Source organism: Python bivittatus, unplaced genomic scaffold, assembly GCF_059951505.1.
Source record: "Python bivittatus isolate LINGU-HERP-01145 unplaced genomic scaffold, Pbiv_v1 ctg000200_np1212, whole genome shotgun sequence".
Lineage (NCBI taxonomy): Eukaryota > Metazoa > Chordata > Lepidosauria > Squamata > Pythonidae > Python > Python bivittatus.
In genome coordinates this window covers 6,051,537-6,069,962 of record NW_028277040.1, presented here as the reverse complement: position 1 = coordinate 6,069,962, position 18,426 = coordinate 6,051,537, and the positions used below count along the sequence as shown (strand labels likewise).

The following is an 18,426-nucleotide window of genomic DNA, read 5'->3' as shown; positions in this document are numbered from 1 at the left end:
CTAGAGTGTCTTACCAGCTCCTGCTCATTGCCAGTTCAATTGGTTTTTTGTTTTTTTTACTAGTTAATAGGACATTTTAAGAATTCCCCCTGCCTATTTTTCCAGCTGCTTTGCATAAAGGAGAGGAGGTAGGCAGCATTCTTTCCAAAAGAAGTAATCCGAAGCAACCAATCAATTCAAAAAGTTGGAGCCAGAAAATTTTGACTGTTGCCCAAGAGGGCTTTTAGGCCTGTGTTTACTCCACACTTTAGTGAAATATACTATAAAGCAAAAACTTATGTGCGTAGCCATGGAGTGGTTGCAAATGGTCCCCTTAATTCTCGTGAAAAACATAAGCCCAGGACTTCGTCGTTCTTCCGGGTCTGCTTTCCTTACAAGCCAAAGTACAGGCTCTGAACCAGTCCAAACGAGAAACTCCTCGCGTGGCTTTCCCTCCTCCTCCTCCTCCTCCTCCTCCTCCTGTCCCCCAGCGGGACCTGTTGCGTTGGGGTTGCGAGTGCGCCCCTCTTCTGGAATCCAGCGCAGGGCGGGCAAGGCAGCGCGGCGGACCCTTTAAGAGCCAGGCAGGGCTCGCTCGCTTGCTGGGTGGGAGCAGCGAGGAAGCAACACCCACCGACCCACCCACACCCCAAACGCCGACCTTTGGAGCAATGCTGGAGCGCTGAGCCGCGGGCGGGCCGGCGGGAGAAAGAGCGAGCGAGCGAGCGAGCGAGCGCCGGGGACGCGGGCGCGCGAGAAGGGGCGGGAGTTGAAGTTGCCGTACTGAAGTGGCGGCGGAGAGGCCCAGAGGGAAGGGAAGGGAAGCGTGGGGTGGGAAGAAGAAAGAGTCGCCAGGCCGGGCATGGGGTGCGGCGGGTGCTGCGGTTTGCTGGAGCCCTAGGCTCGGCCTGCGAGTTCTTCCTTCTTCTTCCCGCCCCCTTTGGAGAGCAGACTGCGGAGGTGGGGAGGGGGTGCTGCGACCCGCTTTCCTATGTCTCCCCGCCGGGGTCGCGTGGGGCTTTCACTTCCCAAGCTCCCGCATCTCTGGGTTCCTGTTTAGGGTGTGCGCCTGCAAAAGCGGTAACGAGTGGTTGCTCAATAACTCTCCGGCTCACTTATAGAGTTGGCTTCGGGCGGCACTTTCTGCAGAGTAAACCTTCCTCTCTCCGCCTTGAGAAGCTTGTGTATGACCTTTGTTGCCGTTCTGCTTCTCTCCAAGACGAGGGCTGAGTGGTTTCATCCTTGTCTTCGCCTACCAGGCCTCTGTCCTGTCCTTCCTGAGCAGTTCTGGCTCCCTGTCCCCCTTCTCTTTCTTTCTCCCCCCCCCCCTTTCCGCAGTGTCAAACATAAACACCTGCTGCCGCCAGAGTAGTTCTCCTTTCTCTTCTGGAGTTTAGGCTTTGCTGAGTTTTGCATTTCAAAGAAAGGTTGGCGTCCTCTTGCCCCAGTTACTGCAAGGCTGTTTGGTACTTTCCCCCCCATCTTCTGAGGGTGCCATTTTTTTTAAAAAATCCTCATCTACCTTTGTTTTTATTTGGGTGAGATGAAAGTGACAGTTTGTTTTGGCAAGACGGGGATTGTGGTTCCCTGTAAAGATGGACAAATCCGGGTTAGAGATTTAACCCACCAGGCTCTCCAGAGATACTTAAGAACCAAAGAAAAGGTAAGCATCGACTTCTGCTGTAGCACACTGTGGGCAAAGTCACCTGTTACAGTTCGTTGTGCAGGGTTGATTAGCTGCATTTTCCCATTGCATGCATAGGTATGCTGAAGGAGAAGATCTATGTTGAATTTTTTATGCAGAGGTTGCTGATATCAGAAATGGCACTACATAAGTTGGGATTGTGATACTTACTTCATTTTTCCTGGCCAAATGTTGTAGGTGTGATACTGATATATGTGATGGTTTTCATACGTGATGGTTGATGCACCTTTAAATCTTAGTATTTGATGCAAATAGGTGCATGGTCAGACTTGGATATCCAGATCTCATTAGTTCTGTGTGTGGTACTGCCCAATCATTAGTGGCTACTGGAACTCAAAAGCAAGAGACTAGAGAAATACTTTGAAGAACTCTGGCATATTTGTATGAATAACTAAAATTGGGAGATTGGAGGTGGAGCATTATTATATCACCCAGTGTCTCATTTAATGTCATTGTTGACTAGTTACCAGAAATGGATTAAACTGGAATGATATTCTGTATGACAGACCAAAGATCTGCATTAATGTAGTTATACCATTTCCCAGAATCCCAAGAGCATTCTTTAAGAACATCCTCTGGTGAGTGATCACTGCCGTGCCTACAACTTTCAGGGCCTCTTTTCCTAATCTGGTGTCTTCTTAAATAATGGATTGTAATTCCTTGTGCCTCTCAGTGATTGGAGAAAACCAAACTAGAAGAATCAGCCATTCCAGAGTTTTCACACTACTGTGTCTGGCAATCTCTAAAAATGTATGAAGATGGGGCTAAACTTTTATGGTTGTGCTCTTTGTGTTTTTATGTTACAAGCTGAACAGTGTCAACTCTCCTGTTTTCCTCCTGTCACTATAACGTCCACAGATGGCAGAATTGTTGCCCCTAGTTCCACCATAATTTTTATTGACATCCGGATCCTGTTCTGTTCCTATTATTTTAGTTATCTATTTATTTATTATCAAACTTGTATGCTGCCCATCTCCCCCAATGGGTGACTCGGGGCGGCTCACAATAATAATTATTCATAGCATGCTTAGCATCTGCCCTCCTGGTGAGTTGAATCTGCAATAAGGCTGTATAATGCTTTAGCTTCAAAGGCAAAGGGAGCTTCAACACATTGGATTGCTTACATAGCAGCTGTCTCTAACTCATTAAAGCAGCTGTGTCTTTTCCTGAAATCATGAGGCTGTTCTCGGCAGCTACAGGAAAAAGATGCGATTTAGGGTACTGCAGATAGGGGCTGTGAGTGTGCCCCTGCATGTTCCAAAGCACCTTTTTGCCTTTGAATCTGAAGTCCTGTGTAGTCATTGTCTATGAGTCCCCAAATTTCCAGCCAGCGTGGCTATCAGAGCCACAGTATTATGGATTACTACTTTTGATAAATGAAGAGTGATAGTATAGTGACAATTGCTTCTTTTTTAATGTAGAAAATTCTGTTTATTTTCTCAGTGACCTATCTGAGCTATTTTAAATAAGAGACAGAATGAAAATGAAGTGATAAAGTGGGCTGGTAGTCTGGAATTACAGTAGTTGTAACACATAAATCTGGAATCTGTCCCATGATTCCTGTGGTACAGCATACAAAAGAACACTTGTTAATATGTTATCAGTATGAACAAATCCTCTTCAAAGACTTGATATTAAAGTGAATGTATTTGTGGTAGTTTGTCCTTACCAGACTGTCACCAGTGTATAATTTCAGCATGCAAATTCTATCTATGTAAAATGTAAATCAGGTACTCTCAGAGTGTTTATTTTTACTGCTTTGTAAACATCATGCAACTTAGACACCTGTGTATGTGCCATACCATCAATTTAGAATTGAGCTGATTGCAGGCACATTTTCTTCCTGATGATGATTTTATCCAGAAGATTCCGTATACATGGAATGCATTGAGAAAGAACCTAGGAAAAACTCCCAAGTTAGCATTTCTTGGCACCTTATGCTTATTTTGCCACAAATATATGAAATGTTTATATACAGAACAACATATTGAATTTGTTCCAATATAGCAATAATCCACAATGACTTTGTGTCCTGATTAATGCTACTTTATTGTTCCTTCTTGGCTTTTCTTGTGAGGATAAAGATCTAAAAACTTCTTCATAATTTAGTTCAGCATTACAACTGAATTGGAATTCATGGCTTACTGCTTTTTTCTTGGGCCTGGGTTTCCTCTTAGTTTGTTAGGAGAGATACAAGGAGAGGTATGGTTGGAATATAACTCGTAAATCAGACATGCATGACTTGAAGCTCTAGAGTAATATGCAATCCTCAAATGTTCAGCCTGTTCAGACCTCCAAAAGTGAGTCAAATTGTAGTTTTTAATGTGAAAGATAGGGAAATTAGTAAATATTTTATTGGTGAGTGATCATATTAACTGCATTTAATATTAAGTACAGATGTTCATGAAATCAAGTTAGATTCAGTTTTTGTTTTGACTTTACCCTACTTTGCTGCTCAAAGATCAAGTATGTTTCTCTACAGAGAAAAAAAAATTGAGCACCTCTACTCTAAACCTACTGTAGATAATGCTTCTTGATTCTTTAACTCTTCTATTGACAAAGCCAATGAAACTTGCCATTGTCCTCTGGAATGTGGCTTTTGACATAGCGTACAAGGCCCGATGTGGTCCTTGTGTTGCTGGAAGTTGTACATCTGTATTCTACTTCTGTAGACTTTAGGTACTTGCCTTATGATTCTAATATCAGTACATTAGAGTGTTGAATGAACAAGTGTTGAAGCAATAGAAGGCTGGAAAGTCTTGCATAATCTTGTATTTCTGTGAAATTTGTAGCTCTCCAGGAGACTTGTTTATTGCTCAGCTACATCAGATATTATCAAATTCAGTATACTTTTTTTTCCTGCAAATTATCTGTAAAAATTAAAAAAAAAGTATTGGAGTTATGGATGGGGGATGTTTTGTGGAGATAATTAAATTTTACTCTTGAGCAGTGTTTTCAGAGAGGAAAAATGAAGACTTGCTTCTTCTGCCTTTGATAAATGTTTTCAGTTATTAGTACATAGTATCTGAAGTGCCTAATTATTTATCTCAAGCCTGAATTGACACTAGTAATTACTTCATGGTAAAGCAAATATTCAGATGATTCAGTTTATTTCATAAGGAAGTTACAGAATTTGAAAGAAACATTCCTCAGTTTGTTAGGTCCCATTTATAATGTACAAGGTTTTTCCATAAACACTCAGTTTAGTTCTGTACTCACAGGTTGATCTTTTTCTTGTATCTTCTGTGAGCAGAAATTTTGAAACAGACATTTAATACTTAGAAGAGACCCCATAACATTTAAAAGAGACATGAGAAAATAAATTGGGATCTGTACTCTAACAGAAGAGTTCTTTATTGGTGTGACAGATCTACTTCTAAAAACAGTGTCACTTGGCTCTGCTGCATTGAAACAAGGTGTGCCTCTGGTTAAGATCCTTGTTATATGAATCTATTTATAGATAAAAGTTGGGGAAAGTGTACTCTGGAGCCTGTTACACAACCCAGTTGACCAAATCAGCCGCTTCCCTGGTTCATACCCAGAGAAGTCTCCTATACAACATCATTAATGCTGACAACTTTATAAAGGTTTTTGCATAAAGATAGCGATGCTGACAATTCATATTTAGCTGTAACTTCGTTGCTGTTTCAGAGAGTGCACCTGAAGTAGAAAGAATATTAAACTTCTGTTTAAAATGCAAGCTTTTCAGGTAGATGGAGAGAAGCATATAATTTGGAGTACATGGTTCTATCGAAGAAAGCTGGTGAAGGATTCCAGGATTATTTCCATTTATATCCTGCCTTTCAAGAAACAATAGGAAACATGAGGAATCCCCTTTCCCTGTTATTTTAAAATAAGGTTAAAATCCAATTAAAAAGAACTAAAAATATTATACATCAGAAGATAATCAGTGTTACCTGTGGAGAGTTAGTTTATTGAGGTCAGTGAGTGGCACCACTTCTAAGATCTATTTGGCAAAGGTTTTCTAAAATAGCCACAATTTTGTTAAAACTCTATCAAGCATGGAGAAATTGCACATATTGGTTATGTGTGGTCCGCCACACAACATACGCTACATTCTTAAAACAGATAAAGGATTCAGGTCTTCAGAGCTTGCAGAAAAGTATGCATTTCTGTGAGCATAAAACAGCTCATTCAGATTTTCCAAGCTCAGAACAAAACAACCCATGTTCCAAATTTTGGGGGAAAGTGAAACATTATTACAGATTCTTTCATGAGTTCTGACATTCCTCAATTTGGCAGGTTATTTTTTTTTTTTTTTTAAGTCTTCCAAGTTCTGGAGACATGAAGAGTGCATTAGCCAATAAAATAGCAGGCACGGATTCCATTTCTGCTGATTGGCTGGAAGTTTTTGTGGGGTGGCCAGATGGAAATACATGAGAGCCAGTTAAGTACATTTCCAGAAAGAGAGAAAACAATTTTGGGCATAACAAAAGGACTACAGACTAGAGATTAAGCTCCTTTAAAGCAATAAATAACTAAATAAATAAATAAATGCTTCAAAGAAACCTGCTTAAGAGATAATGTAATGTAACGATCAGAAAGTTTTCAGTGTTTTGCAGATGAGTTTAATAACAAGGGTTGGACTTAAAAAAAAAATGTTTGTAAAAGAATGTGGCTTCTTTGCCATGACTGATTTTTTTTTTTAAAGACCTTGTCTCTGATCTCTAATCTAACACAATCAGAAATTTGTATTCATGATTTAGGGTTTTCTTTTATTTAAAGGAATGAGGATTTTGCTACAACCTGTAATTCAATTAGAGAGGGTTCCTGCATGCAACCAAGTTAATACTTCATGTCTGTAATTTATAACTGATTTTGCAAGCGGTTAAAGAAAACTAAGGTGATTAGCAGTAGTTAACGTGGATTTTCATAAATCAGTGCCAAAGCAACCAATGGATTTTGGGGCAGACAACTGGTTTTTCATTGCAAATGCAGACAACTGACTATTCAAATATGCAGTTAATTCAAATAAATGAATTTAGGATTGAATTGCAGGGTACTTTTAGGTAGCTGGCAGCCTATGAGCCCTTTCACAAAATGAAGCCTTGATGAAATAAACCCTAATAGCTGGCTTAAGGGTAGAGATGACATTTGCAGAAATATGTTTGTGTTTCAGCCATACATGTTTGTTGCAGAATTATACTGTTTTCCAGCTCAAACAGAGAAAGAAGGATAGACTCCATTGAGTTCTAGATTAGCATTCTGGTACATTTCTAAATCAATATCATAAATTTGTGCAAATGTGTAGACAAATTAATGGTTGTAATAATTTTAATATTACATTTAATAATTTCTTTTAGTTTAACATGGATTGAACATTTTTGCTTGTCCTGCAAGAGTGGTGTTTAATTTTCCTGATGGACAGGATTATTATCTAATCATAGCAATAGTAACTATAAGCTGAGTTTTTAGATGTGCTTATTCAAAGATATGCAGAACTATGTACTCTATCTAAATACAAATTTATCCTTTTCTAAATCAGAGTTCATTAACAATTCTCTAATTTGCCTCTGGTGCATCAATATATTTTCTTGAATAGAAAATCTTAATTAAGCTGTACAACACTCAAATTTGCTCATCATGACAAGCATATTAATAAGCTCAAGTATCACTTTTGTACATCAGTGCCTCATGGTACAGTGAGAATTATGGATGATTGCTTGTCAAGTTTAGGAGAGAACTCTGAGTATAAATCATAGGCAGGGTCCTATATAATTGAGAGATGACTTCATACCATAGTATTAAATAAAGAGAACTAAAGCCTTAATGTGCTATGCATATCAATTTCTTCTGTAAGGACTATAATACTAAATGAACTTGGTATTTCCTATAGTGATCACTGCTAAACCACAACTCTTTCCTTTTTTGTCTGTGTGTGGCATATTTTTTTTCTTCTGTGGCTTTCTTTTATTTCTGACAGCTTTTATGTCTGCTAATAAAGTTACAGTTTATTTTTTATTAATAACCTAAAATGTATTTTAAAACTCCAGTAGAGTTTGTAATAATGAAAGATAGCTGACAGTTATTGTCTGAATGAAGAATTGCAATGTATATGCTGAATTCAGAATGTAGAAGTTGGATTTTCCAATGCAGCTTTCTTAGTGTTTTCTGTTAGCACTATTTGCACCTGGAAAAAAATTCATGAAAGGCCTGGGCACAGTAGGAAGGACATTGGTGAAAATGCCACTCGCCGTGTGTCAGTCTTTTGGTGGGGCTGCTTTTTTCAAAGGATCAGGAAGCTGCAGTGAGAAATTGGAAGCAGGTAAGCCCTGTAGCAGTGTTACTTCTGGTAAGACAGCAATCGATCTAAACACACATTTGTCCAAAAAGAACAGATATAGTATAACTTCCTATAATTATAATAGTCCTTCCTTACTATATATATTTATACAAACACACACACACACACACACACATATATATATGCACGCGTGTGTATGTATATATATCAATAATAGTCCTTCCTTACTATTACAGTTGTGGGGCATTTTGTCTTTGGCAGAAATGATAGAGCTGCCCCCAACCATGTAAGTTACTAGGAATTGTTGCTAATACAAGATACACAGGCATAGCTACTTGGTAGAGCCTCAGAATACTGTGACATAGGTTGTCAAGATTATATCCAGCTTGTGGTGTAATAGCATGAGTAGTGACATTGTTCATATGATAGGATCCTTACTGCTTCGTCTAAGCACTGCTGAGCTTGTGTAGTCGGTCATAAGATACCTAGTTCTTCCATGTGGTGTTTTAAACAAATCATTGTGTTTCTTTGTGAAGAGCAAAATGATAATAGTCAAACGTAAAATCAGCTTTGATCTAAATTTTGCTCCAGAATGGGAACAGTAGCTGCAACTCTAATAATGGAAGAAATACTGTAGTTAACACCTGTGTGTGTGTGTGTGTGTGTGTGTATGTGTGTGTGTGTATACACACACGCACATACACACCCATGCTGTTCCCTTTCAGGGTAAGCAACATGAAAAGTGCAGAAAAGAGAAGAATTACTAAAGAAATTAAAGTGAAAACAGAAAAAGAAATACAGCTAAATCTAGCTGATAGCAACATCATTTACTCTTCATAGATTTCTGTCCTTGCAAACCATCCTTGCTACTATCATGTCCATACTCTGCTTCATACTTTTCCTTTCCTTCTTTAAAGTTACCACCTCTTTATTTTGGAGGATCTTATCAGCTCCATCCAGCCATGACTTTTTTGGTCTTCCCCTTCCTCTCAACCTCTTCACTGTTCCTTGATATATTTGTTTTGTAATTTAGACCTTATTCATTCTTTGTAGATGGACCAGCCATTTTAATGTACTTCCTTTTTAGTACATTACATAGAAGTACTTATTTATTAGATTTATCTCCCACCTTTCATTCAGAACCTGAAGGTAGCGTACATGTCTCTCCTTCTCATGTTTCCCAACAACATCAGTCCTGGGGGGTTGGTTGGGCTGAGAGTGAGTGACTGGCCCAAAGTCCCCAGTGAGCTTCCATGGCTATGGGTGAAGTTGAAGCTGGGTCTCCACCTGGCTCTGGAAATATGTTTATTATTTCTCTTCCCCTTCTTCTTTTGTTTTAACCTTACAGAATTCTGAAGTACTCCATTCCCATTCCATTCAACTTTTGTATTTCTCCTGATGTACCCAATTGTCACTTCATATAATAAAATGGGCAGAAGTACTTCTACGTCATTTTATTTCAATAAACATTCATTTCTAAAAACTGACCTCATGCCTACTAACTTTCTGCCAGTATTTGTACATCTTAAAATTTCTACATCTTTAGTAAGTTTCCTGTCTTTAGCAAACATCAAGATACAAAAAATACATTGTTGGGTTACTATTTCTGTTATATCTGTGTGCGTATCTGTATTTTATAGCATTACTTATTTGCATTGAAAAATATATAGATGCACATTATACTTAGAATTCCCAGAGGGGAAAGCAATTTATGAATTGGCTTTTTTACCATGATCTTGATTCTCTGTGCACGTGTGTGTGTATGTGTAACAGTTGTGACCCTGGATAAATAGGTATTAAATAGTCTGGGTTCAACCTCTGACCTTATTTTTTTTTAAAGGCTAAAGAATAGATAATATGAGAAAGCACTCTCATCTCCAGATGGTTAAATGCTTGATGTGCTTTTATGTTTAGCTATCATTCAGCAATGAATGCAGTGATTGTGTTCTCCTCCTTTTTTGTAGGTTGTGACATAACCTCTTACATTCTGTTTTTTGACTGAATGATGCTTGGCTGGTTAAAGATCTTTAACAATGCCACTACCTTGGTAATGTAGCTATATATGTTAAAGGTCATGAACAAATAAAATATGGGATCCTTGTTGCCTTTAATATAGTAATGATAGGTTTAGGTTACTTTTCTAGGAAAATAAGAGAACAGTTCTGGATTTATTTGGTGGATAAAATGGAAGGCTGAATAATTCACCCTATTAAAGAATTCCAGTGATTTTTAGTTTACCGTAACGTTAGTAATATTTTTATTTCCACAATATGAAATAAAAAATAAAATAATTAAAATAATTAAATGCTGAAATAATGTATAAGGTCACATTTCAAACATGTGTTTTGACACCTTTTATGTAAGCTAAGAGTAGCAGTTGTAACTCTAGGAATTAACATTTTCTTCATGCTAAAACATCTGCTTAAATAACACCCATTTTAATTGCTTTAAGAAATTTTAAGCAGTATTGGTTACTCTGTGTGGCTTTCAGGTGGATTGTTGATCCATTCAGCTTATTTTTTTAGTTTTTATGCCAATAGGAATTGAGAATTTCTTGTTTCGTTGCTTAACAGATAATTAACATGTATTAAAAATGTGAAATTCTATTAGGAAAATTTAATATTGTTTGCTGAAGTAACTATCATGTATTAAAGTACTTGCGTGTGAAGAGGAACTCAGCAGGTACTTAAAAAAAACCTTGGGAGAGAAATGTAAGGCGTTTAGGTATAACTTAGACTCTTTACTTATAAAGTTCCACTTTTATTATAATTCTGCTTATTAAAAAAATGAAACAATGAATCATAAACATTAGAATAACAGTATCTGTCATAGTATTAAATTTTCCTAAATTTAGGGAAAACAACGAACAGTTATAACAGTCAGGTTATTTGAGTGTGGCATGGGTGAAAGTCTTTTTCTCGGTACAAGATGTAGCCACCAAGATGGATTATTATGTCGCCACACAGTTCAAAACAACTCTGAGTGACATATAACAAAATTAAAAATCAAGATGAAACAAGTATATACGTATGTTAATAATCGGGCAAGTTCATAATCATTAACACTGCCAAGTGCTAACCTATTTAGGTCTTTAAACATTAAAACTGTCATCCAGAATTGTTGGTTACTGTACTTTATTGGGTTTTTTTTTTTTTAAATCAAATGGTCTTTGAATAACATGGTGAGTTACTGTCAGGCCCAGCCCAAGAACAATGATGAAACGGTCCAGTCGAGTATAGTTCCTTTATTTGCTTACACCTTATAGACAGAATCTTGCCAAACTAAATCTGTACTACAGCAACTAGTGGATACACCCTGTGAGGTTCTAAGGAGTGGCTACTCTGAATCTCTTACTCTTCTTGTGCTCTCCCTGCAGATTGTGGTGTCTTTTACCTCCTTTCCCCTTTCTGAATGCACCCCCTCCTTTTTGATAACCTTGATCTCCCACATCACTCTCCTCCTCATAGATACCCTGATTCAATTTTTTTTTTGTTAAATACAGTTTCAGTTTTGTTAAATACAGGGGCTGGGGGAGGCTGTGTGGGCGGGGGAGACTTGTGAGCTTCCCTGCTGGCTTCCCCATTGACTTTCTGGGGAAGCAGGCAGGGAAGGTTGCAAATAGTGATCAAGTACATACATATGATCACAGGGTACTGCAACTGGTCATAAGTGCAAACTGGTTGCCAAGCATCCAGATTGCATTCATGTGACCACAGGGGTGCTGGGATGGCCGGAACTCTGAGACCGGTTGTAACCACCATTCGTTCAGCAGCACTGTAACTTTGAATGGTTGCCGAATGGATGGTTGTAGGTTGAGGACTACCCCTAGTGAACTTTGTCTCATGGTGAGTTAGTCATGTAAGTAAATCTGGATTTGCAATGATATAATACCCCCCACCCCCTTTTTACATTTTACATGACTATAAGCTCTAAATCCAAGTTTCTGTTATGCACTGTGAACCACCAATTTAAAAATGGATACTTTTTGACTGTAAGCAAAACAGAATATGAAATAGAACTTTAGAATACACTCTTGAAAACATTGACATGGTTGTGTTGATCAGAATTGGAATTCTTTCATTTTTTGGCAATCGTACAAATAGATTGCATGCAGTGAAGCCACATATTTGAAACCCACTGAAAGTTGTTAATCTTGCATTTATAATTTCTATATTAGATAAGCTGTGAGTCTTCTAATTAAGCAAAGCTTGCTGCTTTTTAAACTAGATTTAAGAAATAACTGATGTTCAAATTTTGTTTACCAGTAGTAATAACAAACATCTGTTAATGGTTTTTATAGGAATTTTCATATTTTGAAACCTTTCCTGCAGGCATATTTTAGAGGTTCTGTAAATCAACTACATTTAATTACAAAAGGTAACGGATACAAATATTTACTTTACCCTTGTGGCAACAATTAATTCCTGAAACTATTTTTGGATAATTTTCTACTTTAAAAGTATAACCTCCAGTACAGTAATTTACATTAATCAGATCTGTGTAAGTTAGACAATCTGCTATGATTATCAGGGTAGTTGTAAATCATACTTAGTTTGTAGTTGACCCAAGCATTATTATTTTCTTTTTCTTGTATGGAAGTCAAATGCTTAAATATAATGGAGATCATTTGTCACATTTTTCTTTAACGAATTAGCAGTACAGTCACTCCCAGTGGGTTTCCAATGGGATTAGTATAGTGAAGGCAGGGATACAATTGGACCAGGATACTTCAATGTGTTAGCAAGCATACACACAAAGCTACACATTTACCTAAGCCATTTATATTCAGTGAAACTAGAAATGCACAGTATCTCCCCCGCCCCCCCAGCAAAGTCACCTACAGTAGTTGAGTAGGGAAGCAAAGAGAAAACAGGAATTGACTTGATTCTCTGAGAGTAAGAGGACAATCATTAGAGGCATACTACTAAATTGTTGTGTTTATCTTTAATAAAGATCAAGTGAGATTCCACAGTAAGTACTTGCTGGCTACAAGGTTCTAAAGTGAAAAAAAAAAAGTGCTACAGGCAGGCCAGTAAACATCTGTCTTTTCTTCCTTTCTTTCTGCAGTGTTGTACTACGGTAGCTTGGTAGAGTATGGCCTAGTTAATACTTGGATGGATGACCTCCATAGGCTGTATGTTAGATTAGGAAATTGGAAAAAAAAAAAAACATGCTGGAAGAAGGTAATACAAAACACTGCCAAGAAAACTACAGGTAGTCCTCGCTTAATGTCCATTCATTCAGTGACTGTTCAGTCACAGCAGTACTAAACAAAGGGACTTACGACTGGTCCTCGAAGTTCTGGCTGTTGCAGCACCCCTGCAGTCACGTGAACAAAATTTGGGCCCACTCAGGCCCACTCAGGCATTTACAACTGCCTTTTGGCTGCCTGCCACTGCTGCCTGGCCTGGCCCCATGCTGCAGTGCCTGCCACCCTGCACACCACTACTGTACTGGCCGGGACCTTCTTTTGCACCAGTGCAACTGGGACTTTTTTCACACCCTGTCCAGGGCCTCCATTCACCATCTAGCCAGGGCCTCCATTTGTCCCGTGCCCAAGGCCTTCTTTCATGAAAGAAGCCCAGCACATGAAAGAAGGCCCCAGCTGCGCCAGCATGAAAAAAGGGCTCTTCTAGCTGGGTTCTTCTTTCACACTGGGACAGCTGGGGCCTTCTTTCATGTGCTGGGCTTCTTTTGCAAAAGAAGGCCCTGGACAGGGCATGAAAGAAGGCCCTTGGCGATACAGTACTGGCATGTGGTGCGTGGGCAGTGCAGCAGAGACAGCAGTGGGGACAGCTGGGGGTAGCACATAGGCCAGCAACCAAAAGGGCAGAGATGGGGGTAGATAGGCAGATGGGGGAGTTCAAGAGGAGGCAGAAGAGGCAGTCCCTTACCTTACCAAGGCTTGGGGCTTAATGACCGGTGGGATTCAGTTAATAATGGCAGTGGGGGCTGCCAGGATTTATGACCGCATCGCTTAGTAACGGAAGTTCTGGTCCCAGTTAATGCCATTATGCAAGGACATGTCCAAGTACAGTGGTACCTTGGGTCACGAACTTAATTCGTTCCGCGACTCTGGTCGTGACCCAAATTGGTTGCGACCTGAATCAAATTTTCCCATAAGGTTCAATGTAAATACGGCTAATCTGTTCTGACCCCTCCGAATTTGGTCGCCAACTGATTTTGGTCACTTCCTGAATCAAATTTTCCCATAAGATTCAATGTAATTATGGTTAATCCGTTCTGAACCATATGTATTTTTTTTTTTAAACCACAAAAATATGAAACAAAATACAGTACAGTGCAGTACGAAGAGAGAGAACGCTAACCATGCTCGAGGCGACTTCTGGCGTGGAGGAGAGGAAGGTGGGTGGGGAGGCGGTTATTGCTTGGAGGAAGAGTCCCCCTCCCTACAGGAAGCCACGACCACGTGTCACGGCAGGGAAAATGGCCACGGATCCTGTTCGTCACCTGATGTGAAGTTCGCGGACGGAAGCAAAATTTTGCGAACGGTGCTGTTCGTGATCCAAATTGGTTGTGAACAGAAGCGTTCGTGACCTGAGGTACCACTGTAGTTACCAGGAGTTGAACTCAATTTTAAAAATACGTTTTTCTATTGCATATATCTACTTGTAATTGAATTCAGTAGTATTTATTCCCAGGTAGGTATGTTTAGGATTACAGCCTTAATTGCCATAAGAAGGGTCTTAATCCTGCTTTCTGAAATGTCCAGATTGCTTAGGGTAGAGACATAGGCATCAATCATATATACTTGGTATATGTCATATATATCATATCATATACCTGGTTATTTTTTCAAGGAAAAGGGACCTCTTTGTCCAGAATTACAGGATTAATGTCATTAAATAATTTTCTTGTCTTCTGAGATTTCTCTCTTTTTTCAGTTTGTAAATATGTGTTTAAAGCTTATGATTGCCACTGTGGTTTTTATGGCAGAATGAATAAAGTTAGCACTTTACATCGCTACTTCTAATTAAATAATATTATTTCACATTTAATAATCATAATAATGAAAAAAATAATCTGTATAAAAGTTATTATACACCAAACAATTTTTTTAAGAAGATGGAGGAAAGATTTTGAGCAATATAATCAAAGCTTTTGGATTTGTTATTTGAATATTGCATCTTGTACTTCATTGGGTGCGATCAGGTAAATATAGATTTTACAATACGCTGCATTAAAATATGAACTGCTATTATTAGTTGTCTTTCAATTTTTGGGTATTGGGGTCTGTTGTGGATCCAAGTCTGATTTCATTTGTGCCTTATCCCATGTTTTTCCCTTACACTTGACTTACAGTTAGATTTTTCACGTGGGACATTTTATTAAGAAACTTTCATTTGGCTTAAACTGAAAAAAAAAATCACCAGTCTGATTTTCTCCTCTTCCTTATTTATGTATGTAAAATAAATATTGATGTACAAACTAATATAATATTGATTAAAAAAAAACCCTCTCCCCCATCTGATGGCATTTATGGTATGAAAAGATATGATAGGAATGAGAGACTTGAAGTCTTCTGGTTGTTGAATTTATACCTCCCTGCATCAGCCAGCATAACCAATGTTGAGGAATGCTGCTAGCTTTAGAACTTAATTAAATTAATTGATTAATTAAAAGTTAATTCAAGTTTTGCTTAGTTATATATCTGAGAGCTTTTTTTCCTTTACAGGCAAAAGTGGCCTGTGTGGAAGATGAAATCTGAGCAAATCTCGGTATACCCTTTTAAAAAGATGTATAACAGAGGCTTCTTTTTCTTTTATACTTTTTTTTTTTGCTAGCTTTTTTCTCTAATCTATGATCAAATGATGTGCCATTGCCCTGCTGGATATAGATGATAGTATTTATATGGAATGAACTGAAATGAGCATTGATTAATTCCTGGAGATACAGATATTAGGCTTAACACTTGGATGTCTTCCAGACAGTCCAAGGGTTCCTCTTGGTGGCTTTACAAAGCATTGATTCCAAAGACTCCTGGGTATTTCCTCCTTTCCTAAAAATTTCTTTTTCACAGACATAAGGAAGATATAAATTAAAAAATGTTCTATCCCTTTTGTATTGATTTTTATCTAACAGTTCAAACTTGCTTTTGCTTAATATGAAAAGTTGCCAATTGGTGGCCATTCACAGCATCTTCTAAAATCAGCAAATATTTTTTTATGGCCTTCATTGAATTTCCAAATCAATGGAAGTTTCTGGTGAGAGCTGAATGAAAAATCACCATCTGCCATTGTAGATGGTATCATACTGAATCCAGTTCATCTCATCTGCACTAAACAGTTCTCTTTAAACCCTTTTTAAACTATCAGCGAAAATGCATTTTATTAAACAGAACATGTCGATGTAATTCATATTATAGCTCTATCTAGTTTAATAAAGGAATAAAACATTCATCATTGACTATCAGAAATCAATTAAAGTGGAGTTTGACAGCTGACTGGACACATTCAGCCCCACCCAATAATTCTGTATGCCCCTAAAGCCCCTTTTCAGTTACTGTTGAAATTTGATTGTTGCATATAATTTCTATACACTGTCAGAAAGGCAAAAAGCAGCCATCAAATGCTTTACATTTATTTTTGCTAATCGCTCAGTAAGAGTGATTGAATTGCAAGAGCTACAACACTAAAATATTTTACAGCACTGCTAACTAACAATTGTTTTAAATGGAAGGTCTTATTTAAAAGAGATGAGCAGCTTGTTAAGATAAGACTGAACAAATATCAGATCTTAAAGTATGGTGTTTAAAAAGCTAATGAAAATAACAAGGAAGGGGGGGGGGCAAACAAACACTTATTCACTCCATAAGTGAAGGGCCCAATTATTTTGAAGCTTAAGAAATAGGATATGGGGAAATACATACGTGGGATAGTGAGAGACAGAAAGACTTCCTGAGTCTTTTTCTTATCTAGCCTTTCATTACTTGGAAAATAAAGACAAATGATTTTCTAGATTTTGCTGGACTAAAATTCCTATCCTATCCTAGAACTGTAGAGGTAGATGGTACAAATATTTGCAGTAAATGAATAAATAACTCCTGATACTTGATTATACTGGCTCAAAAGGATGAGAGTTGGAGGACTGCAATTTTTTCCTCTCTTGCTCTAAGTTATAAGAGAGTATTACTATTACTTTAAAGATTTTCAGTGTATCAGTAAACTCTGTTACTGAAACGGTGGGCTTTGCAGAACCAAAGTGGTTCAGCTAATTGGGTTTGCATAATATGTTGTCCTGCTGGGAATAATAATAATGAGGTTGCATATGTGTGTGTTGGTGCGTATATAATATTTATATTAATAAAATATTATAAATAATGAGGCCCTGATGCCTGGCTGAGGCCTTAGTTGCTACTTGGAATGGTGTTGGGACAGATAATTTCTGTGCAGGCTCTCTCTGCACAGACCCAGTGGGTTCTCTAGTTAACAGAGGACCTCCGGAGAATGAAGTGGCAGAAGAGATACCTAGAGCACCACTGGAGGAAGACAAAGAGCAACTCTGGCCAGATACAGATAAGAGCCTTTCTTTGGACTTACCTTATGGCAATAAAAGTGACAAAATATGTATATTTCTCTGTTATTGTGTCCTGCAAGTATCAGCTGGCAGCTCTATTTAGAGTGACCTAATCCCTCCTGGGTAGGGAAGGACTAGCACAATATTTAAGGGTCACTATGAGAACTGCTCTTGACACTTGGAGGATAAAGTTGTTCAGCTTCAATCTGAGTTGGATTTGAGCATTGCAGATTCTGGCGTTGACTGAAGCATAGTCTTGTGTTGCTATCTGGGAGGAGTTTGATCCTGTTAGTCCTGAGGGTCTTTGGTGCTGTTGGTTTGTCTACCTGTGTGTTACTACCTTGTCCCTCCTGATTGGTTAAAGCCTTCAGGAAGGAAGGGTGTGGGTGGATCCAGGTTGTGGTCTATACTTCTTTGAGAGTATAGGAATGGTTTTACTGGCTCTGAAAGAGGAGTTGTGTGCCCCCTCCTTAACAAGCTGTTGCTGGATCCAGCAGATTTGGGCAGATTTTGTCTTGTTGAGAAGGTGATCAGATTGTAGCTCCAAAGGTTCTGGAGGAAGTAGATTATCTGGATTCTTTCAATCTGAATTCAGGCTGGGATATTGTACCAAGACAGCCTTGGTGGCACTTGTTGATGACCTTTGCTGGGCCTGGTAGTGTGTCTGTCCTGTCACTCTTTGGTCTCTCAGTGGCCTTCAATACCATTGACCATGATGTCCTTCTGTACTATTTTAAGAGATTGAGAATTGGAGGCACTGTTTTGCAGTTATTCTCCTTCCTCCAAGGCCAGTTGCAGTCAGTTTTGATGATTGGGGCGGGGGTTGGGGGAGCAGCCCAGCCATGGATCCCTGCTTTGCTGGGTGCCTCAGGCCTTTACCCTCTTCCCACTTCTTTTTAGCACCTACTATACATGAAGTGACTGGGTAAGGTCATTTGTT

General features: G+C 38.6%; 1 protein-coding gene across 9 annotated transcripts in view; it reads left to right on the top strand.

Annotated features, from left to right (window-relative positions):
- Window positions 1-471: 471 nt before the first annotated feature.
- PARD3B (par-3 family cell polarity regulator beta) overlaps window positions 472-18,426 on the top strand; it is a 560,921-nt gene continuing 542,966 nt past the window's right edge. For 3 of the 9 annotated variants that reach the window (XM_088135644.1, XM_007421741.4, XM_088135643.1), the window contains exon 1: window positions 479-1,642. In XM_088135644.1, the coding sequence (XP_087991770.1) occupies window positions 1,523-1,642 (120 nt within the window). In that variant the 5' untranslated portion in view covers window positions 479-1,522. Of the gene's footprint in view, window positions 1,643-18,426 lie in introns of all 9 variants that reach the window. The other 6 variants (XM_088135640.1, XM_088135641.1, XM_088135639.1 and 3 more) reach the window with 5 other exon arrangements.